This window comes from Fopius arisanus, unplaced genomic scaffold, assembly GCF_000806365.1.
Source record: "Fopius arisanus strain USDA-PBARC FA_bdor unplaced genomic scaffold, ASM80636v1 scaffold00173, whole genome shotgun sequence".
Lineage (NCBI taxonomy): Eukaryota > Metazoa > Arthropoda > Insecta > Hymenoptera > Braconidae > Fopius > Fopius arisanus.
In genome coordinates this window covers 24,591-48,382 of record NW_011887912.1, presented here as the reverse complement: position 1 = coordinate 48,382, position 23,792 = coordinate 24,591, and the positions used below count along the sequence as shown (strand labels likewise).

The 23,792-nt window shown below is 37.5% G+C and overlaps 3 protein-coding genes across 7 annotated transcripts in view; 1 reads left to right on the top strand and 2 right to left on the bottom strand.

Moving 5' to 3' along the window:
• LOC105272418 (uncharacterized) overlaps positions 1 to 11,781 on the bottom strand; it is a 30,733-nt gene extending 18,952 nt beyond the window's left edge. For both annotated transcript variants that reach the window (XM_011314538.1, XM_011314539.1), the window contains exons 1-2: positions 11,628 to 11,781; positions 11,482 to 11,574 (exon numbers count right to left, since the gene is read on the bottom strand). The gene's annotated coding sequence lies outside the window, so the exon portion shown is untranslated. The remainder of the gene's footprint in view (positions 1 to 11,481; positions 11,575 to 11,627) is intronic.
• A 2,362-nt stretch (positions 11,782 to 14,143) lies between these two features.
• Positions 14,144 to 16,952, top strand: LOC105272416 (mitochondrial enolase superfamily member 1-like). Of its 3 annotated transcripts, none has more exons than XM_011314534.1 (6): positions 14,144 to 14,233; positions 14,803 to 14,985; positions 15,152 to 15,254; positions 15,345 to 15,460; positions 15,538 to 15,692; positions 15,844 to 16,952. In XM_011314534.1, the coding sequence occupies exons 2-6, from the start codon at positions 14,902 to 14,904 to the stop codon at positions 16,718 to 16,720; spliced, it is 1,335 nt and encodes a 444-aa protein (XP_011312836.1). In that variant the 5' UTR covers positions 14,144 to 14,233; positions 14,803 to 14,901; the 3' UTR covers positions 16,721 to 16,952. The 3 variants fall into 3 exon arrangements, with proteins under 3 accessions (XP_011312836.1, XP_011312837.1, XP_011312834.1); XM_011314535.1 differs by having other exon boundaries at positions 14,145 to 14,450; positions 15,345 to 15,433; XM_011314532.1 differs by having other exon boundaries at positions 14,148 to 14,450.
• Setd3 (SET domain containing 3) lies at positions 16,950 to 23,217 on the bottom strand. 2 transcript variants are annotated; one of them, XM_011314537.1, is made up of 7 exons: positions 22,785 to 23,217; positions 22,260 to 22,528; positions 22,034 to 22,193; positions 21,737 to 21,866; positions 17,951 to 18,065; positions 17,399 to 17,878; positions 16,950 to 17,256 (listed from the first exon to the last, which is right to left on the bottom strand). In XM_011314537.1, the coding sequence occupies exons 1-7, from the start codon at positions 22,897 to 22,899 to the stop codon at positions 17,131 to 17,133; spliced, it is 1,395 nt and encodes a 464-aa protein (XP_011312839.1). In that variant the 5' UTR covers positions 22,900 to 23,217; the 3' UTR covers positions 16,950 to 17,130. The 2 variants fall into 2 exon arrangements, with proteins under 2 accessions (XP_011312839.1, XP_011312838.1); XM_011314536.1 differs by having other exon boundaries at positions 22,034 to 22,528; positions 22,785 to 23,212.
• Positions 23,218 to 23,792: the final 575 nt, after the last annotated feature.

Sequence of the window (23,792 nt, the reverse complement as noted above, 5' to 3'; positions counted from 1 at the left end):
CCTCATCATTAAAAACTTGAAAAAATATATATATTCCACCACCGACTAGGAATATATGTGCCCGTAGATGTGCCGATTTTCCGCCGACTCAGTGGGCTTTTTCCCGCGATTCCGCAAACACCAATGTCCATCCTCCGGAAAACCAACACGCTCGCGCATTTCGCATAAATCTCATCCTGTCTGCCTTTTAGCAGCGACCTCTCACGGAAAGCTCTTAGTGATTGACTATTGATTGGTCAGTGCCATAAAAAAAAAAAAAAATTACAAAAATTGTGTTATCCCTTAATCGGGTAAAAATTAATGGGCCCTAGAAGTATTTAATGTTGGCTGCAAATTTAGTAAAAAAAAAAAAGCATTTCACGTGACGATTAACCGCAATAAACCCGCGGGGAAAAAAAACTCCATTAACTGGTCTAAATTGAAATAATGGAATGACTCACAACCTGTACGATTGGCTGCGCGGTTGCCGGTAGGCCGTGAATCTAAAACATAATTAACGAATCGAATTAAAGACTCATCAATCGATTCTCTATATGCATTGATAGAAAATGCAATCACCTGTTGTATTCACAGACGATTTTTTTTTCGCGTGATCTCTATTGAGGGTAAAAATATGGCGCAGGATTGCCTGGCAAATCGAGTTCAATCGGTTGAAAAAAAATGTATGTTGATGGTTGAATGGCTCCATTTATTTATAAGCCCTTTAACATTTGCATCGATCAGCGGATAATCCCCTCGGGATCGCTCGATTGTACCTCTGATCGAAAATAAAAATCATTCGGTGATAAGTGGGTATAATAAAACCGTGAACTTGTTCTCTCCCCAAGACCATTTATCGAATTAATTTATTCGCAAAGACCGATTTCAATGAATCATAAAAATTCACCACATGAAAAACGCCAACATGTTTCAAACTCAAACTCATTTTGTTTGATATGTTTTAAGCCCTGTGGAAAGTGCAAGTGGATGCAAGGCTAAGAAGGAGGAGAATATGTAGTATCTATCCCCCGTTGAAATTAATCTCCCTAGGAAGAGTTGACTGGATTGTCCTGCCAAGTCAATAGAACAGAATAAAATGTCCCCGTTTTCGGGGAAATAATTAGAAAACTTTGACCCGCTCTCCCGAATTGCAACGACACTCATTAAATTCATCGAACTTGCTCAAACCTTTCTCCAATGTCCTGCATAGAAAAGCTCGTATAGTCACCCTCGGAATTATGATAATTTACGAGTGCTGCGGGGGGGGGGGGGGGGCAAGTTAACCATCCTCGTTACATCATTCCCCCGTGATCTGTGTCTGTCTGCACGATGATACCATTAATAATGAATATTCATTGAGTTTCACTGGGTCAAAAGAGGAACTTGAGGGGAGGATGCTCCACTTGCCATAAAATCTCCTCTTCGTGAGTGTATTGATGCCAATAATTCGTGAGAAAATATAATTTCACGGCAGTTTTACACTGATATACTTATATTTATCCATTGCTGAAGCAGATGAAATTTCTTGTTCTCAAGTGCATTGAGGCAGAAGTCAACAAACAAAACACGTTTGAACGCCCTCGGCCCCTCGGCCCCTCGGCCCCTCGGCCCCTCGGCCCCTCGACCCCTTTTGAGATGCACTCGAAAGAGGGAAACCCGTTGATATGTAAAGATCTGAAGCCACAAACCAGCCGAAATCACCAAGTGAGCCTCGACTTTGCACCTGACATACATATTCCAGTGGCATTTTGCCTCCTCAACTTCAACGAGGCAAGTGTCGATCTACAGCACCGAGAATAATGCCAAAAGCGCGGCCATCTTTGTCATGCTAATGCGGGTGCGAGAGGGCAGGATCTTTTTCCATTCACTGGCTCACTGACACTCACTTACTCGTGCCATTTCCGTTAGCCTCCTCCTATTACACAACGTGCATCGTTTTTCCAGCGAAGCGCGTATTGCATGTGCAGATGGTGGGTTATGGGTGGTATGAGATTGATGTTCCGGGTCAGGGATATCGAGGGCGGTTTAATCAGGCGAACTTGCAATTCACCCAGCAAACAGTAAAACGAAATTTTGACACGTATCCAGACACCATATCAGCCAAGCTGATGGTATATAACTCCGGCATCTTGATTTGCCGATGAGTGGACGCAAGGCTAAAATTCAGTGGGGAGTAAATTTTGCACAAATGATCGGAATGATATAAAGGGTGACGAGGAGGACAAAGGAGTGAAGGGACTGCCAGTACACCCTGTACGTGATGCTCATCGTAAATTGCCATTAAAGTTCGGCGTACCTCGACCGCCCAGCACGTTATCTATCGGGCCGTTTCCATTCGTAACACCCTCTGCGGCGGCAGTTGCATTCCTAACTCGTTTTGCTATGATACGGGCCCCGCTGTTGCATTCCCATTCGCACCACCAGGAGAATACCTCCACTCTTTTCGCTATTTGTCCGCATCAATTTCCCTCCCAATTTCTCCCTCTCTGTCCCTGAAAATTGGGGTTAGTAGTTTACCCTCGAATTACAAGAACCCCAAGTGTATACGATCGCATTAAGAATGCATGACCACCAGAAAATATGGATGGCAAGTGGAGGAGAAGCAGAACAAGTTGACGCTCCGAAATTGCTTCCGACACCGACTAAAATACTCAGAGCCAACGGCTAAATGGGGAACGACTCTTGATACACTCTAGTACATTCGAGAGGGACTCGAGGATGAAGAAGAGGGGAAAAAAAAAACCACCAAGGGATGCTTTTCATTACACCGAACATTGCTCTCATTTTTCCTCTCATTTTCCTCCATTTTTTCACGATTTTTCATCCTCACCCTGGGGGGAAATTTATTCATCCCAAATACCCATTTTTTTGGACCACAATTATTTACACTAATAGAATCTTATTTGTCTAATTAAATTTAAATGGGGCATGCGCACGGCATGAGGAAAATAAAGAAGCGAGGTATAGGGAAAAATGGAGAATATATACCGATGTTGTGATGCTTTTCCAATAACGATACACAACAGTGTTGGCGTCTTGTTGGCATTCTTGGGGTTGGAAATATGGAAGAATCGGAGGGAATGAATGGGAGGGAAACACTCGTTCAGTCTCAACCGTTGACTCCTCACATCGATTTATCTCGGTTGGAAAATTCATTCCGACGTGCAGCAAATTACATTTTCCCTCACTCATGCTCAACACATGCTGTGATTTGCCTTTTGGTTGGGTGCACTGCAGGATTTCTCCAATTTTCACTTGTTATTGATGTTTTCCATTCACTTTTTGATGATAATCATTTTTATTTTATTTTCACTCTATCCTTCGTCTAGATCCTGCCGACATGTTGGAAAAAGCACTCACATTCACGATTCTTGGGATATGGTCCGAGTAATTCCTTGGAAATCAATGTCTGCTCAGTTGGAAAGGAACCTTTCGTATATTTTTACCGTATCCAGATCGAGTCGAGGATGCGACGAGTGCCTGCATCAAATCACATCAGCCTGGTCAATATTCGATCATCGACAATCGATCTTCGAGGATTTACCCAATTTTCTCTTACTTTTCCATTAATTCGATGGGTTTATGTCAAAATTAATTTTTATATTAGCTGCATTTCAACAATCACTGCAAAAAAATCCATCAAATTATTCCTCTTTATTTTACCAAGTTGTTTTTTTTTTAAATTAAATTTAATTTAATGCGAAATGTGAAATGTGTCGCTTGCCGAGCCAATCGCAACCGAGTTGTTCATTCCCCTAGCCAAATCCTTTCCCCAGGCTGACGGACGCCTTCGTAATCCAGGACTGCATAAGTGCATAGTTGCGAGACAAAGAGAGAAGATTTTGCCTCAAAGCCACGATAAATCGGTTCATTTTGAAAACAGCATCCGATCCGCCAACATCTCATCCTCGTATTTCTATCATTCCTCTTTTCCGCGTCTTCTCCATTCTCTCTGCATCCTCGATTTTCTCCTTCATGTGCTGTCTTATTTCTTTTCTTGGTATTAAGAGTGCAAGAGCGCCCTCAAACCCTCCTCCCCAACCCATTCTGGCAAACTCGTTTCAAATTGCCCTGAGGAAAACCTCATTTCCCGCCGTTTCAGAGTTGGCGGTGACAAAACTCCATAAAAAGAAAATTTATGGATATGTGTGTGTACGCTTGGCGAGATGGAGCACCTGAGAAATTGGAATTTTTGTTTTTCTTTATCATTTGCACACTTTATACCACACCATTTCCAACATTTTCCGGTAGACTATTCTGGGAGTTACAACTTGTCGTGATGTGATATTTACGCAAGAACAAATTCTCGTTGAAATTTCAATCTCAAATCACTCTCATTTTTTAATTATACCCAAGAAAAATATACTTATAAATAAATAAATATGCTCGATATATGGCATTGAGATGAAAAATTAATTTTCTTTTTGAATTTTACTATAAGTGTATGTGAGACTTTGTCATGAGAGTAAATGTGACCTCACTGTCGAGGGATCTGATCTCAGAGTAAAAAATAGAGCCCAGAATGGAAAATAACGCGGTAGATCAGAGTCAGGGGTGTAATGATTCCGGAGGCAGGAGAACAAAGAGGGATGGATGAACGTATACAGAGGTGTTGTATATTTTTCCTAGGCGATCTCTCAGGCAACGCCACCGAGCTTGCATTTTTCCCAGCTCCTTGAGTGAGACGAGCGGGAGAGGAGCAAGGGGTGACGATCCCAGGGTGGAAAAAATATGTGGCCAGTTTTTTTTTAACGATTGCCTATTTTCGATGCAGTACTAAATATTTGATGCAAACATTTCAGCGCGCAAAATATTGAGAATTTTTTAGCGTGAAAATTTATAACCAAAGTTGTGTGCATACAGGTTTGTAAGTAGTATGTAAGTTGTTTGCCTATAGATGTAGGCTACGCGGCATATCATACCTTTTTGTTGTCGGTAAGAAATTCTTCATTGATATCACCGTAAGATTATAGCGAACCGAAAAGTTTGTGCTGATGGTATTGGTAACACGTGACACGTTGGCCAGTGGCCACTGTGAAATTAAGTTTTTAAGTAGTAGGAAGTTTGCAGGAGCTCACTAGGGCGCAACTCGAAACACATAACCCAAGGCTTCTCTTCCCTTTTTCAGGGGGATGCCAGCTAAACTTTTCCCTCCCAATTTTCAAATGTAACTTTCTTCAGGCGCTCTCTATTCCGTGATAAAGTTTCCTCCTCATTTTTATAAACTGCAGTGGAATATATATATTGTATATTTTTCCCCGGCTGCAGGTTTATAGAGATAATCTAACTGAAGTAGCCCATGCCCATGCCCATGCCCATTGATATTCTCTCATAAATTCTTCCAAACTTTTCATCATCCTCCGAATTTGAAAATTCTATACAAATTCTAAACTCCAAAATTCACTAAGAATAACTGAAGAAAATAAAAAAAAAACACAGAAATCGTATCACATTTCGTGCATTATTAGGCAATACAATTAATCAGCTCCATCAAAGCACATTCCCCGGCCTCAAAGTATTCTATAATTACATAACTTCTGCCACACCGTAAATCAGAGCAATCAAATTAATCATCGCATCCCACTCGGTTGCCACCATTAATCAAACCAGTATAACAAACGTAATAATGAATACCACGATACAAAACAACATTATACCACCCCCAAATCTCCCGAGGAATCGTCATAACATAGCTTTAAAGCGACTCCATTTTCAATTTAATTATCTTACTTGTATGGAGTTTCAGACCTCGACCCGACCCCAACCTCACCAACGATGCCGTCTCAATCTTCAATAAAGGAGCTGCAAAGAAGAATTTACCCTGACTTTTTGTAATCGTGTAGCAGAGAAATTCTACTTTGTAAATTCTTCGATGAAAAATATTCTATGCTCGGTGAATATTCCACTTTCCAAGCGATAAAACCGCAATTAATTTTGAGAATGCAATAGGAAAGGAATGTGAGAAGCCGCCGAAGGACTATCACTGGCTCTTTTCCCCTCGGTCGCCCCTTTACTTCCCCATCCTTACCGCGAGTTTTCATGGCATTGGGAATGTAATTGTGGCCATTGTGTGCGCTTTCGTACGGAGTTAATATTACGGATGCGCCTCAACATACTCCTAAATATACTATTCAACTACCACCATCGTTTTGCCTTCCTTGCTATTGTTATTTTTATGAAATGGACATAGTAAAATATTCAAAAAAAATTATCCTCTTCAAAAATATTCATCGCATACCAATACTCTCTCCCGGCCTCAAGTCCTTCAGTGAAGAATTCGGTGAGTTCCATTCAGATATTGCAGTTTTGAAGATGACAAGTCCAATGGGATCGCCACATCAACCCTAGGCCATCCCCACGGAATTGAAATAGAAATTTCGAGGATCTCTCGACCCAGTTTGCATTCTCCATGATATAATGATGATCCCTCAGCCGGGGGAATTACGTATAAGAATTTGCGTGCCGGAATAAATCCTGAATTTTTGGGATTATGAGATTTTTCAGAGAGTCGAGGGCTGAGAGAGTATTGTTATGAAGGTAATTAATCATAATGATTAATGAGGTTAGATGTAGGGGAAAGGGCTGAGTTGAGATGAGCTGGGGCTGTTGAGTTAAAATAAATTGACTGATAATTGATTCGTGTTGCATATTGCTTGTCGCCAAGAACCGGAGGATTAGGTGACCTTTCATTTTAAATTACCACTGCCCCTTAAACTACATGAATTTTCTATTCCCTCCGTTAAAGAGCTTTACGAGCAATAGAAATGATGGCATCTGAATGCATTTCACCGGGCAAGTGAAAATTTCTCGATAAGCTCCACCTCAATCATAATAATGTTTTTATATTATTCAAACAACCGGCTGCGATAGATCATTCGTACCGGATCCCACATCGGAGGAACATCGCATATTCGTGATTGAAGTGGCTCCTTTATTTTCCCTCGGTTGAAATATATCGATGAGCATTACCATTCCCTCAGCAGACATTGGCTCAGTGAAAAGGGGAACAATTCATAGATAAATTCAACCACATCTCTGATGTCCCCTGGGGATCGTTATTTTTTATAACGCTATTCGACCACATGAGGTATTCGCCTTTAAATTCTTCCACGGAATTTTCTGGACGGATTACCGAATAATAAATATTTAACGTGTCCACTCAATATTTCAAATTACCTAAAAATTTATTTATTCATTGTACATTTATTATTTAATGCCAAAAAAATAGGCTAAGTTTTTTATAATGTATTTTTATAATGTATATTTATACTGCCAATAAAAAATGGATGGAAAAATAGTAGGTAAAAAATTCAAGATTTGGCGTGTCCATATAAAATTTTAATTTATTTCGATTGCGCAGTACGAGCGATTTTATTCTTGCAGCCCGTCATTAATTTTTCAACCGATACGGAACATGAACTCCAGTGAAGTAAAATGGAGCCCCTCAAAAATTCAACAGTGAAATCATCAGATGAGTAATTAATGTTGAAAGTTACACATGAAGTAGCGAACAATTTAATTATAAGTGTATGAAGTAATATAGAATGTTAGGGCTAAAAAAGAGATGAGAATGTTGTGTTAATTGTATATTATACAGAGAAATTCGCTGATGCATTTGAGTGGTTGCCAAAATGTCGAGCAAACATAAAGCCACGGACGAGGCTCCAGAATACACAGCTGAGTGCATGTACAAAACCCATGTCACGAGATCAAGTGCAAGTGAGAAAGCGAATTGTACTGGTATCTTTTATGCATGCAATCCAACAGAGATAACATATTTCCTCTTAACTCTCTCTCTCTCTCTCTCTCTCTCTCTCTCTCTCTCTCTCTCTCTCTCTCTCTCTCTCTCTCTCTCTCTCTATGAAGGAAAGGGTCTATCGATTTGATACTTCTTGAGATTAGCGGGCACCTCAGAGAGATGATCTGCTCAACCGGAAGTCCTTTGAGGTCCACAGGTCAGGAGCAATCAGTGGGAAGCTACCAACTTGCGTCATTTTTCCATTACCCTCTCTACCATTTTCTTTAATATTCAAAATCACGTCCTCTCACTCGATTTCAATCCGATTTCTCAACTCTAGCTTTACCATCTTACCAATTACATTTGATTAAAATGGATTTTAGCTATTGCAGTCTCAGTTCCACGAAATTCGAGAGTTCAAGGGAATATTTGACGAAATCTCCGAATTCTCAACCGAGAATAATTTATTGTGAAAGTGGCAATAGTTTTTTTTTTTTTCTTTTTCAATATATTTAAATATATTCCCGGAGGAAAGGCCCCCATTACGAAGAGAAGAGTTAAAGGCCACTATGCAATACAATTAGGAAAGGCTAGCCAGGATAAATTTTATTACATGATAATCCTATCCTTTTGCACTTCGTCCTTCAGTATTACGAAACTCTTCTGTAATTTTCGGTGAATTTTTTCCACTCCTGTGTATTTTAAAAACAGAACATGTACGGCTGATCCATCTTAAGACGTATACAACACACTGGTGCTATGTACGAAGTGCGACTTGACGATAAAAACTTTTCGGGGCAAAAGTTTGCCGACGACATTCATGCCGTCTCTACTGTTCCATCCCCTTTTCGATGCCCGGCTATGTCTCACGAGCCGAGACAGGGTGAATCCTCCTCCCACCATCTGCCTTGCGGTAGGACTTGAAACTTGGCTCCAGCTTGAGTTTGTAAGTTTCCGCGAGGCCGCAAATTCTGTCATCGCTGACGAATACGCCTGTGAATCGTACACAAGTGGTGTGGTATGTCCACACTTGTGAGTTGACTTTATTCCCGTTACCCATAGAATTATTACGCTCTTAAAAATATCTTGAAATTTCAGTCATATGCATTTTCATGAGATGTTTCCAGATCATTCCCGACTGATCGGTGGAGAGATCATCTTCTGTCCAACAAAGCCCAAAATCCAGTGGTGAGTCGCACGTTTCGGGTGCACGCTTGGCACGTTCTACTCGTATTCTCGCATATACATTCACGAATAAATCCTTGAAATTGGAACGCTCTACCTGGCTCTACCTCTTCCTCCCCTTCACAACTCTCAAGTAGAAACACAACACGGAAATGCTATTCTACAATGCCCATGTTTCTGACTTCCATACCCAGTGGGGATAAGCCCTCAACACTTTCCAGGCCTCCTTCCCCAACGATATATCATATATAATGATGTTGATTCCTCAGTACTGGGAAAATACTCTCTATGAATTACCTTAATTCACTTGTTAAACCACCAACTGGTATTCTATTCCAGATTACCGTCACCGAATCCCACGATAATTCAATTTAAATTGATCAAGTTTCTTAATATAAAGATAAAAAAATTTATTGGAATGAAGTATAAAATATTTTTGATAGTTGGATTGATGGGTCAAGTTTTAAAATTGTTAATTTCCCTAGGAATTTTCAAATGAAAACATCTGTGCATGATGTAATGCATTGATTTTTGCAAATAAATTGTGTCGAATATTTGAAATTGTTGAAATTCCCGATTTGATGGTCTTTTTTTTTCAAATACATGTACAATATTTTAAGACGTGAAATGGCCCCAAAACAAGTGCCGAGAAATTATTAACAAAAATGTCATGTTTACGGTTCTTTGAGGACGTAAGTGGGTTAAATTTAGCGGAGGAGCATAAAGGACCATGTGCAGTACAATGGCCCACGGTAGAGCACACCCTCACATCTCGCTCTAGCTAACTTCACAGATAGACGTGTCGGGTTTGCTTTTGGTGTTGAAACTAGGCCTTTTCATACTCACCGGAGTACCACCCCCTTTTCCATAATTTTTCCTATTTTCAACTAGAAACCGCTATTGGATTTCATTCATTCAATTTATAATCTAAAATTGTTATTTTTCATTGTTACCAGCGAAAAAAATTGATAAAATCAAAATGGCAAAATGGCAAAAGGATAAAAGAAAAATTTACCACAGATCGGGCAATTAGTTGGCTCTCACCCGAATTAATTCAATTCCAATTAACTTCAGTCGTACAGTACAAAAGACCTATCCTACAAAAGCACTATCCCATTAGAGGGGAAATGAAAATTCCCGGTAAAAGGTAATGCAGTGCACGAGAATTTACATGGATAAAAACAACAGGCAGGTGCAGGAAGCCCTGGAGTTAAGGTCCACTGTGCTTCACAGTGTGTTCACCCCGAGGTGCATCGCCTTCGGGGGTTCAACAAATTTACGACCATCCTAACCTCCCAGTCATTTTTCCACTACTGTTTTCACCCCTCGAGTTTCACTCCTTTGTTTTCCCTGCCTTTCCAACAAAGTTGACAAAAAAATTTTTAAATAAAAATATTAATGAAAAAAAGCGCTGACCCACGGGGATAATTATTTTCTCAAAGTCCTTCCTAATTGTTTTGACTGAAATGAACAATTGACTGGTGGCTTTTCCTGGCCGGATAATGAAAGTTTGAGGCCAGGATGTCTTCCCGAAACCGTCACCCCCACGTATTCCCTTTTGCACGTTGTGCCTGAACACGTAAATTTATGTAGCTCAATCGCGCATTGCATAGACCGGCAATTAGAGATATGACGTCAATGCACTGTGGGTTAGGCATCTTGTAACGGCAATTTGACGTCAAAGGAATTATAGCGATAGGGGGAATACCCATATGTAGGTGTGTAACCACAGGAGAATAGAACGCGAGTCTGATATACGACAGACCCCACCATTTACCCGCCAATAAATGGCTCACCCCTCAAATAATCATTTTTTAGTGCGTAAAATTCCACAAAAAAAATTTCTCGCTTTCATAATGAAATCACTTGTTCAAAGGAAAAAGTGGAAAGGTTTTAGAAGAAACCAAAATATCTCCTGGGATGTGGAAAATTTGCAACTCTGCGAATGAGTTGATCATCGAGTGAAAACGTGCAAACTCTCCAATCAAAAAATAAAACGAATCAAGTTTAAATTGGTAGCGCGCTGTGATCGGTGGTGAGCGACGAATTTTATGACATCAGTGAGACTTTTTTATTGCATTCATTCTGCAGTCACCAGGAGGACTCGATGATAGACCATAAATCGCTCTCCTAAGACGCATCAAATCCCCGTTTCCCATCGCCTCAACTCAAACTTAAGCCCATGAACATTTCTTTAACGTCATGTGCATCGGCAAATTGGAATAGCGGAAAAAATTAATTGATCCGTGCACATTAACGAGATCAAGGGATCAATTTCTGTAATTGACAGGCAATTATCGGGTGGAAATGCACTTGCAGTCACGTGGCACTCCACACGAATAATAATAATAATAATAATAATAATAATAATAATAATAATAATAAAAGCAAATCACACAAACCCTTCTGGCATTGCCCCGCACTTCACTTGCAAAATAAATTCACCAATAATAATTCGCTAAATTCGCAATCCGAAAAACTCCTTTACTTTACTACTCCTTTCTTTAAAAATAATAATTTGCAAAATTTTGTTTATCCAATAAATTAATAAATTATTGAATTGGTCTATAGGCACTCACTCAATTAATCAGCCGGGCAACCCCTGAGCCGCATAGCCATCCCTTTCCCCCTCCAATTCAATTGACAATTCAGAAATTATCAATTTGCAAGTCCTGAAGATGATGGCAAATTAATGGGAATATTCTCAACATTGAATTCCTCTTACCTGTCGACAAGAAGCCACCCTCCAAGGTGTGGTGCGTGGCGTGCAAATTCAAAAATAAAATGCCAAAAAAAAAAACAATAAGCTACCCCCGATCTGGTCTGTCACTGAAAAGCGTGAGTTTTCGGAGGTGATGATTATTCACCCTTACCGTCAGAGGGTGCGCAGGCGACTGAGCCTCGGTGAGACTCGCGCTTGAGGGTGTAGCCACCACCGGCTGCGCATCCCCCACGATTGCCCAATTCACCCCCGCAGCTCTCATAAAATTTGACACGTCGTCTCGAGAACTCTACACCTATCTACTCCTATCTACACCTTTCATCCCATCCCCGTCGAAACCTCCAGAGATGCTCACAATTCACCCCGAAACGGTGAGAATTTTCGCGAATAACGCAATAAGCGGTTTAATGGGGGAACAACTTCAAAAAATGACGTAGATGGACAAGACTTTTGCCGCTTTTCTCGTGTATTTATTCGTGTGTAATGTTAAGGGGTTGAAGGCGAAACTCGCGAGCGGGAAAACGACAACGACATCTATTGAACGACCGACGAAGCGATAGATGTTGTTAGCAAGTGGGGGAATTCCTGGTTTCGCTGTTAAATTACATTTTTTATGACAAACAAATTTTTTAAATAATTTCCATCACTTATTTGGCAATGAATATTCAAGAGATTTTCAATTCAATAAATTAAATAAACTCGGACTGATAACCATAAAAATAACTCGAATACCACTAAAATTTTTCATAGCCAACAGATAGTGATTTTTCCAAGGGATTTCCTTCCACGCATGGGAGGATGAGAGACATAAAAATATCATTACGAATTCTTATCTCTCGCCCTTCAATCCCGAAATATTTTGCAAAAAATAATCGAGTGGAATATAGTCTCATTCTTATAAATGGGATCATTGAGTCTTTAAGCCTTAATTTATTTCTACAATTCGTCAATTTTCTCTTTCTCCGCATTCTCCGCAAATTTATCATGAAACTAATTTGATGTCTCCTCTGACAGTGCTATGGTAACTGCAACATTTCGATGAAATTACCTCCCATAGAAAATTAAAGGCTGTATTGAGTACCAAATAGAAAATTCAATACAAAAAAAAGGATTAATCTCATCGCCCAAACCCAGCCCAATATTATCTACCGCTTTCATTCAAGCTGTAATGAATGATGGACCGATTAATTGAGTTGTTTCTCACCTTATCGTTCATTCGGTTATTAAGTCATTTTTTTCTCCAAGATATTTCCACCATTTCGAACAACATTCATTCTTCATTGTTTTTAGAATTTTTTTTTCATTCATATCCAGGTGAAAAATGATTTTCACTCAAGTAGACACCAAATGTCATAAAGTAAAGTGGATTTTTTTCCCCATCGTTCCTCCTGTAGAAAACAGTAGTGCAGGCGTCCGTCCGTCGCGTCGTCGTGGCACCAGGATTCCAGGCACCAGGTTTGAGAGAGACGTTGAAAAAAACTTGAAAAAATATCAGGGACAACGACGAATAAACGAAAAAAATGTCCCGAGGCAGGGCGATTAATGGATGGGTGGATTGTGAGTCGGCCACGAATGCAAAGTCCGAGAAACTCTCTCGACAGTAAAAAAAAAAAAAAAAAACTGAGGTCTCTCGGTTGTTCCTGAGGGGAGGAAAAAAATAAAGCAGAGACCGAATCGCCGATAGAATCTCCATCATCCTCACTCGCCTCACTTGCCCTCATCGATAATCCACTGATGGAGATGTTCTTTGATCACTCGAGCACACATTTGTATATATTCCAAACTTTATTTTTATGTAAGATTATGTGTACATGAATATTCAAAGGTCATTCAGTGTTTCTGACTCTTGGAAAATTAACGAACCGCGCCCATCTCCTCTCTTCACCGACCCCTACCCCCTAGAACACCCCCTCGACTCTCTGTGAAGCACTTTTTCGCTGCTTTAAAAGTTATTATGCTAATTAACGACCAGGTCTTAAGGAACTGTTCGGCACGAGTCCCGAATTCTCAACCAAGATTCTAAATTTCGAAGAAATAAAATTTTTTAACATTAGGCAATCAACCGAGATTAGCTATACGAGAGTGCGAGAAAATTTTTACACGAATTTCGTTAGTTTCATTAGCTCGCTAAAATTTTCTCCAAGTTTTGCAATTGAATAACGAGATTCAGAGGTAATTGATTAATTTACAAAGGCGGAAGTGCCATCTTTTAATTAACCGGCAACTATACTAGTCGAAAAAGAAGAAGAGGAAGAAAAAAAAACCACTGTTTGTATGCAAAAAATAATACAATGGGAAAATTGTTATTTGAGTACCCAAATGCGAGTTAATTCTTCCTCTTCAGCTAAATTTCATAATTGAAAACAGCGATGCATGTGTATTATGCTACAGTACAATATCCAGGTAGATGACGTGTGTAGTAATATATAATACAACGAATACAAGAGACATGCGCATGATACCGTGGAATCCGGGCGGTAGTGTGAATGAGAAAAATTAATCGAGGAGAGAGAAAGTAGTCACGACGCACTCATTACAGCATTTTCAAGCATTGGCGATTAAATATTCCGCGTTAATAGCTTGAATAGGAGGAATAGGAGAGTGAATAGGTATCCTATTCTATTTAGCCACTCTAAATTCAATGATAATAAAATGCCAAAAGAAAAAAATTTTCAATTACATTTTGATACGGATAAAATACCGAAGTACCGAAGGTTCCGAATTTTATTCAATATTTTCCTCCTTGTTTAGTGGAGTTGTAAGGATTCAAAGCTCAGCATTTGGTCAGCAAGAATTTTTGCGGCCAATTGCTCTTAGGGTTGGTAGGTAAGCCATGTCAATGATTTTCTCAATGCCGACGTTGTCTGACCATCCGTACTGCTCGTGTAGCACGTATAGACAGCGTAGAGCTGTCAGTGATAATGGTGATAATCTATACTTGCCTCGAGACAAGACAATTCAGCAAACAACAGTCATACGATAGTGTCGCTCAAATATATCAAAATTGTACCTTGTAATTGACCTTTGAAAGGCATTTTCCTATTAGAGTTTATCATGAAATAATAAATGCCCTGGAGGCAGATTAATATGAATAAATGAATAAATGAAAATGTATCTACATATATATCTTGTGATAACAGAGTAGATATGAGTTTAATTTACCCCTTTATGCTGATAGCATTCAATAACGCAATTGCTCACTTGTGCTGAGCTTGAAGTCGCTGAATGTTTAACATATCAGGAATTGAGCCAGCAGTAAATATATAGTTTCTTAAAAATGGTTTCTGGACGAATTATCGATGCATGGGTAAAAGACATAAGGTTTCCAACTTCATTGAATGCCGATGGAAGCGATGCTATGGTAAGTCAATTGAAACATTCACATGAATTTTATGGGCTCATTTTAGCGTTGTTAGTTGATAATTTATTGTACTGTATTATTGTCGCATGCTGTTATGGTGTTTTTTTTTTTTTTTTTTGCAAGCACCACCTCCACGATTTAATTTTGATTGTCTTGGTGAATTTAGCACACGGATCCGGATTACTCTTGTGCTTACGTAATGATAAAATTGGAAAACAATCTTGAAGGTTTTGGATTGACCTTTACGCTCGGGAGAGGAACAGAGATAGGTAAACAAAAGGATTTTCATGATGAATGTTTAGTAGGTTGAATTACGGTGTACAATATTATTTTTTCGTGTTGTACCTTCAATATTTCAGTGGTGTCGGCGTGTCAAGCAATTTTAAAAATTATCATGAAGGAAGATATTCATAAGATATTTAATAATTTCGGAGAATTTTGGAGGAAGGTAACCAGTGAATCACAACTACGATGGGTATGTCCACCCTTCGTAATATTGCGCTAACATAAAATATTTATAGATAAGTTAATGAAGGAGGATAATTGTGATAGTTGGGACCGGAAAAGGGAGTGATACATTTAGCGACCGCAGCCGTTATCAATGCCCTATGGGATCTCTGGGCAAAATCCAAAGGTGTACCGCTCTGGAAATTACTGGTGGACTTAACGCCAGAGACATTGGTCTCTACCATCGATTTTCGATACATGCAAGTACTTTTGTCAATGCATATACTCCCAATTTTCACAGACCCGTCAACATGCCATCCTCATAATTTTCCAACCAAATGGTTCTCATGAAGATATACTAATTCATGGTTTTTTTTATCTTGACCAGTTTTTCATGTTTTTTTTTTTCAGTTCCGATGTAATAACGAGAGATGAAGCTATTAAAATTCTCAAGGATAAACAATCGTTAAAATTAGCGCGAGAAAATCGTCTTCTTGAAAGAGGCCTGCCCGCCTACACAACGCAGGTTGGTTGGTTGGGCTACAGTAACGAGAAAGTACGTGCTCTGTGCCGAAAATATATATCTCTTGGATTCACTCATTTCAAAGTTAAAGTGGGTCATGATATCGATGATGACATTCGCAGATTACGTTTAATCCGTCAAGAAATTGGTGAAAAAAACATATTAATGCTCGATGCCAACCAAATGTGGGAGATTGACCAAGCCATTGAGTGGATGAATAAACTTAAAGAATTCAAACCTTATTGGATAGAAGAACCTACATCTCCAGACGATATTTTGGGTCATGCAAAAATCGCTAAGGCTCTTCGTCCATTAGGTATCGGTACAGCTACTGGGGAAACATGTGCCAATAGAATTATCTTCAAACAATTGCTCCAGGCCAAAGCCATTGACTTTTGTCAGATTGATGCAGCAAGACTTGGAGGAGTAAACGAAATTTTGAGTGTTTATTTGATGGCATATACACTAGGAGTACCCGTGTGCCCCCATGCTGGTGGAATAGGTCTTTGTGAAATGGTTCAACACTTGCAAATGTGGGATTTTGTATCTTTGAGTGGAACGACTGAAAGTCGAATAATCGAATATGTTGACCAACAACACGATCATTTTGTGAATCCCTCAATTGTTGAAAATGCTCATTACAGGGCGCCAAATGCTGCCGGTTACTCCACACAATTAAAAAAACAAACACTGATTGACTATGAGTATCCTCATGGTCGAAAATGGCAAGAAATGTTCGATGCTGGAATCTATGAAAGATTTTGAAATTATAATCCACTAAAAATGGTGATGAACGTAGTGACATTAGTAGGTTACTGACCTCCTTACACAAACTCAGTTACACAACTATACGAGTTGAGCAACATCTAGTTACCTAAGTAATAAATATATATCATATTAATATTAATATCAATGACCAATTACCAATACCGAGCTCACAAATGGAATTTTTAATTAACCGAAGTAAATAAACAATAAACATATTACTGACCTATTAGAGACTGTCATTAAGATTTATTATTATCCAATTTATGTTGCGCTCATTTACAAATTATTGTATGAGTAAAAGTTATGTACCGCAGTTATGGGAATCTTGATATTGATTTCGCAATCCAATTGAACTCAATTCTTTCCAGAAAATTCATAGCACCCAGCAGTTTCGCAAATTAAACCTGTCATGCCTTCACCCACTGCTCCACGTAATCTATTGCTTGACTTAGTATTTTCTTTTCAGATGCGCGAAGCTCCACGATCATTTTTCCAATTGGTGGCATCATCGTTTTGAGAATCTTCAAATCTTCCTGACAATGAAAAAACGAAATATATCAAGAAATTAAATATAATTCTTATAGTAGTAGTATACCGAAAATATAGTTGACATGGTATACTATATTATTCAATTTTTTTTCATTGCCGATAAAATTGAAAAAATTAATGAATTACCTCCAAAGTAGTCGGGTAATTTGCCATGAGTAGTTTCAGTCGTGCTAATAGAAATTTTCGAACATTAGTCTCGACTACAGTATCAAGGGCGCAATCTCTATGCTTTAAATCCAAAACTTTAGAAGACTCTAGCCAATGGTCCAATTCAAATTTTCTCATACTGAAGACTCTCAAGAACGCCAGCATTTGATCGGAAATAGGCTCACTAGTGGTATTAAGTAAAAACGACAAATTTGAAGCGGGAAATTCGAGTTTTTCCAGTAGCTTCATCCGGTCTTGAAACAGTGGATCTGATTTGCTAATACCCAAACGTAATTTGAATCCATCATTCTTGTTATCTGGATAAACAAATCCAGAGTGAACAAAAAAATCGGAATTTGTTCGAGATCCATAGTTTATAAATATTTGTTCTCCTTGTTTAAATTCACGTTTTACATAGCATTCACACATATCCGAGTTGATATTGAAATCAGTTGTAATCTGCATAGAAATATAATTTACAAATTAATTTCACTGATTTATTCGATAAATTAGAATAATAAAAGCAATTACCACTCCTTCTTCATGATTACACATATCCCACATTGGAATAAGAGCATGTATCATCTCTCCCGCATGTTCACTGGGAATTATATTTTGACGTGTCATGACTGTAGAAACTGCCCAGCTATAACAGAGAATAATTTATTATCAATTGACTACTTATCAAAACTTCTATTTAATTTAATCTTCCTTATTGCAGACAACTTTTTAATTTATTTCTCGTTGCAATTGGCTGATGAACTTGACCTACAGATGTTAGAACGTAAATGAAGCATAATGGAGCATCGGGAAGTCTACAAATACTTCTGTCGTATGAATTAAAAACTTTCTCATCTACCTCTCTTCCGTTACGTTCAGAAAAGAAAGAAGGGGAGTTTAGAGGTTGGCTAAAATTTTTTTTCTTAAATCTCGACGAGTTTCACCGACTTACTTACGAGGCTGAGTGAAAGAAAACCGCATCTGTTGGTGAGAGGCACGCAAAGCAAATAGTGGTACCATGCGTATATTAGGCGAGAGAATATAGCAACGTATTGTACGAGTTATCAAGATTCATACGATTTATTTCAGTGATATAAAAAACTTTTGACAATTTTTTTTTTCTCTTATCAGGGGAATTTGGAAATTTAATGATGCCAATCGGGGGCGTACGAGAGAATTATGTTTTTCACGCATGATTAAATAATATCTATAACTTTGAATTAACATAAAGTTTCAATCATGAAGAGTGTGTTTTTGCTGGTGTTCATTGGATTTAGTTTTGATTGCGGTATGGCTTTAAATGTTGACAAAAATTCTGGATACAAAAAAGATTATGCATTACGGGTGAGATGATTAATTATATTGATTAATAAATTTAAGTAATGCAATGAGGAGACACGGCAAAGCGTGTAAATAATATATCACATGAAATAATTTATTAAAATATTTCATAAAATTAGATGGAAAGTTTAAAATCCTAGGAACGAAATCAGAGGATTTCAAAATTAAAACAAAAAATAAGCCTCTATGTTAGACTGGTAAAAAAAATTTTGGCTTTTGATCAGAATTTTCCATTTGTCACATTGCTCAAGGAAAATCATCATGAGATTAAAATAGACCTCTTAATGTTTCGAAAATACTCAAAATTCAGGGTAAACTTTCTACAATGACTTTCAATCATAGGATTATCATGAAATTGTTCCATTGTTGAAATAATTCTCATCCACTCTTCTTATAATTCAACCTTCCTCATGTAAATGTATAAAATATTGGTTTTCCATGTTTTTGCATTGCACATATAATTGAAAACAAAAGCACACAAAATCAACAATCAACAACACATCACAGTATTCTGTCCTATTTTCAATTATTATCATTAAACAGCAGCCATACTTTAAGCCATTGTCTTTTATTCATTTAATTATAGGAAAGTGTCGTTGATGACGGGAATCATGCCATCGCAGTTCAACTTTCCAATGGTAAATTAACGAGTGAATGTAAAGACAATGGAAATTTGAATTCATCAAATTCGCCAAGCACTCCAACGACCGGAGGATATAATGTTGACAATATTGAAAAACTCGGAAATTTATCACAAAAAAATATAAAGTACAGAAGTGAGTGGTCATCCCACTCATTTAATAATTATGAAGTGAATAATGAAGAATACCATCTTCCTAGACTGAAAAAACGTCAATCTCCAAAGGACTCTCAGTCCCCTCTCCACCCTTATTCTTCTCAAGTGAACTCAAGAAAAACATTCGTAAAAATAAAAAATAATAATAATAACGATCGAACGAATTCTTTACCAAACATTGATCAAATATCAGAAAACTCTGAGCTTAAATCATTACTCAAAATACAACAAATATCGGGCTTTTCTTTATCGGAAATTCTTCAACAGAGCAACTTGTCATTGAGTGATCTTATAAAAAGGAAAACGGAGGTCATTCGTGCATTGAAAGCTTCAGACATTGAGCGGGAAGAAAAGCTTTCAACAAATAATAATGGGCTTGTAATTAAACTGACAAGTTCTAGAGTAAATGAGCATACCTCTAAAAATAATGAGAAAATTACAACCACCAGTGCGGATTTTCCAATGAACATGACAACTCTTGTGATCTCAAATGAAAATGAAGAAATTATGGCATACTCAGATTTTCGAAGAGAAAATGAAGGGTCACGAACAACTGCCGACCACATTCACAAATTCCATCAAGATTCAATTTTAAATAGTCAAAATATTCCGACTTCCACTGAATTTACTCCAACTATTCCAATAACAAAGGAAACAATACAGATGAGCACTGGAAGGAAAAAATTAAATTTCATGTTTGATACTGTAGATGCGGACTATCAAAACGAAGAACCAATAATTTATAGTGATTCCAACGATAAATATGACAAAGTCAAAATTATGTATGAGCTATCTCCTACAAATCATCGAGTTGTCAAGCCCAAAAACAATATTTACGAAGAGATTTTAGTAGAGATTGAACCAGAAGCGCGAACAGAAATTTTAGATTTACTAACCTCGTCAGTAACTGCCGCGAAGCTAGAAGCAATACTTAAATCACGGAATATGAGTTTAGAGGAACTAATAGCATTGAGGCAAAGAGGTTCAAGCCGATTGCACTTGGCACAGATAAAAACTACAAACTTTGATTTACCTATGAATTCTTTGGATAAAAATCAACATGTTTCATTACAACACAGGATAGAAAATCCGGACATAACACAAAATCTGAACATACGTCAAGGCAATGAATCAATCATTATCGATGATCTAAAAACAAATAAGTTTATGAACGATTATAGAAATAATGAAAAGATTGATAAACATTCAATTCATTTAGTTGAATTGTTGAGTGCTTTTAAATCACTACCTTTCACTGTTAATGCCAGACCAAAAATACCAAATAAGAATAATAACCATGTCAATACTACTACTACTACTATTACTACTACTACTACTACTAATAATGATAAGAATAGCAATAATAATAATAATCACTATCACAATAATAATAACAATAATAATAATGATCGTTTAATATTTATAAATTCAATAGAAACAAACGAAAAAATGAACGAAACTGACATAAATGATTCTTCGACTGTAGATCATGATTTTGAAGGTATTAAACATGTTAATAAAAACGTGAAAAACGCTGACGAAGAAAATATCAAAAATACCAATCGACAGGAGAATAGTAAATCACTTGAAATATTGATGGATAATGATTTAAAATCATTGTCTAGAGTTAAACCAAATATAATTGCCAGTGGAACAATTCTTGGTGTTACTTTTTTTAGCTTCTTGGTTATATTCGTGGGATTGAAGATTAGGCAAAAACAGAAATTAATTCACTCCAATCCATTATCAAGGACTGTATTTCAAATACCAATAAACTCTCGAAAATTATCTAATTCAAGCTCCAATACGATTATGATTAATGTCATGGCAACTTCCACATCGGAGAAACAAGAGAAGCGAGCGATAGAAAATACCGTTAATAATGGAATTCATGAATCCAAGAGTGATATTGAAAATGACTCATTAGATGCTGATGATAGCTGGGATACTATTCCCAATTTTTCACTGTGAAATGGTAATGATATAAAAATTATGGTTAGGAAAATTTTTCAATATCTCACGCAACTTTGTGAATTCAAAAAAAAAAAAAAAGAAATGCATGGGCATGGGCATGGGTAATTTATTTAGAGAGTTGTATTTATCTTTTGTACCTACCATCAATTAATTAATTAAAGTGTAATTATGGCGATATTTGTATTCACAAGGAATTTTTAACTCACCAGTATTCTTCGTAGGTGAAGACGTCTTTTAGAATCTGAGATACATGATTACTGCTACCGTTACTTTGGAACATTTGGTTGAAGTATGAATACTGACGAGCGATGTTTCTGCAGTGTTTTAGCGCAACCTCTAAAAATGACAAATGAGTAATCAATCACTTTATTAGATAGTTGGAAAGTTATTTGAGGAATGGGGGGAATCGTCAATAATTGATGGCTTTGTAAACTTTATGACAAGATTACTGAAAAACGTAAAGAGATTTGTTCGAAAAATGTGGTACCCAGTAAAATAAATACCTAGTGTAGGACTGCCTTTAAGCTCAATCATATCACGAGCGCTCATATAAAGCACAGTATTATAAGTCCTAGGCAGTACACTCAGATAAGGCTTCCATTTAGAGTTTTCCCTGTGCTTCTCCACTAACAGTGCAATAGCTAAAGCCACCTGAGGCATATGCTGAATTATTGGGTCATTAGCAATCGAAGATAGTTCTGGGGCAGCAGTTTCGATACTGAAAATTACTTTTCTAGGAATCTCCAATACTAGCTCATTTGCATGATAATCTTTCTCAGCTTTAATTCCAAGATCAAATCCAGCAAATTCACCAATGCTAACACCTTCAATCATTGCGCCGTAACTTTTCAACCATTCAATAAATTGCATTATCGCTTCTGCACGTGGTGTTGTTGTAGCCATCCTCATCTCTTCAAGGCGATTAATCTTTTCCAAAATTGATGAAATCTCCAGGTAACTTTCCCATAATCTTGTGGTGTATATGGGGTCGCTACACACTTGCATATGAAAAACAATAATACCATCATAATAGTTATAACTGTCAAAGAAGCAAGAAATAATTTTTTTTATGTTTGGAGAATATTTTTCTTTGGAGATACTAATTCATCCCGTAGCTATTCAACTTCTCAAGTGCATATGCTAAATTAATATGCGTTTCGAAGAATTTCGAAAAATTTCCTGATTAAGTTTTAAAAAATTATCATAATAATCCAAAGTCTCCTGAAAAAATGAATAAAAGTCGAGTAAACTTACATTTAAGTAAATTTTCACATTGTTGACTAATTTCTTTACGTTTAATCTGTGGTATTTTTTTTTTTTGTGAAGAATCGTAATTGTGAATAGATCGATGGCATTTTTTTCTACCCATTTTAGAAAAATTTAGGTTTATCTATAATTGAATGAAGTACACTTCCGCGGAGTTGGACAACAATAGGTATGCCGAACCAACGAGAAAGAAACTCTGACAAATTAAAAATGCTGATGAACACTCATGCACTTGGGCGATGTAAAAATAGATGAGCGGATATTTTTGATGCTTCCTGAGGGATCTTCGTGGATCTTCGAGGATAGCATCAGGAACATAACCGTAAATGAATAGTTCTATTAATAGAGTTTAGTTACTGCATCTACACATGCACCAAAGAGGATTGACTAAAGTAGAGGCTCAGTTCTCGGGGTTGAAGAGACCCCAGCGACATCGTAGTACTGCACCCCAAGAGAGGGAGGGCACCACACGCAATGGTGGGGTGTTTTTTTTTTATTAACCAAGTTTTTATTGCAATGCTGGGGTGTCCATCAAGTCGACGGGGTGAATTTTATTTTCTGCTGTACGAATGCTTTTTGTTTTTCATTTGTTTAACTGAAATTGAGCCGACTGTAGCACGTACGGAAGGGGGAAACCACATCTTGTGCAATTTCAATGGAAAAAATTATTCAATGTATTGAATATATACCACTAATGAATTTAGAATTTTAAATAAACACGTTGTCCTAGCGGTAACGTGCTCGACTGGCACGCCGGCGGCCCGGGTTCAATCCTGGCATCATTCATTTTTTTTTTATTTTAAATAATTCCAATTTTTTTTTTTGTTAATGGCAAATCAATGGAAATATTGTTTAAAAACTGAATATTTGATAATCGAGGAGATATGCAATGAAATTGAACAATTTGACATTTTTAAAAACGAAAGTTTTTCAATATATATACTCCTAATGAATTTTTAATATTGTAATAGTGCGTTATCCTAGTGGTAACGTGCT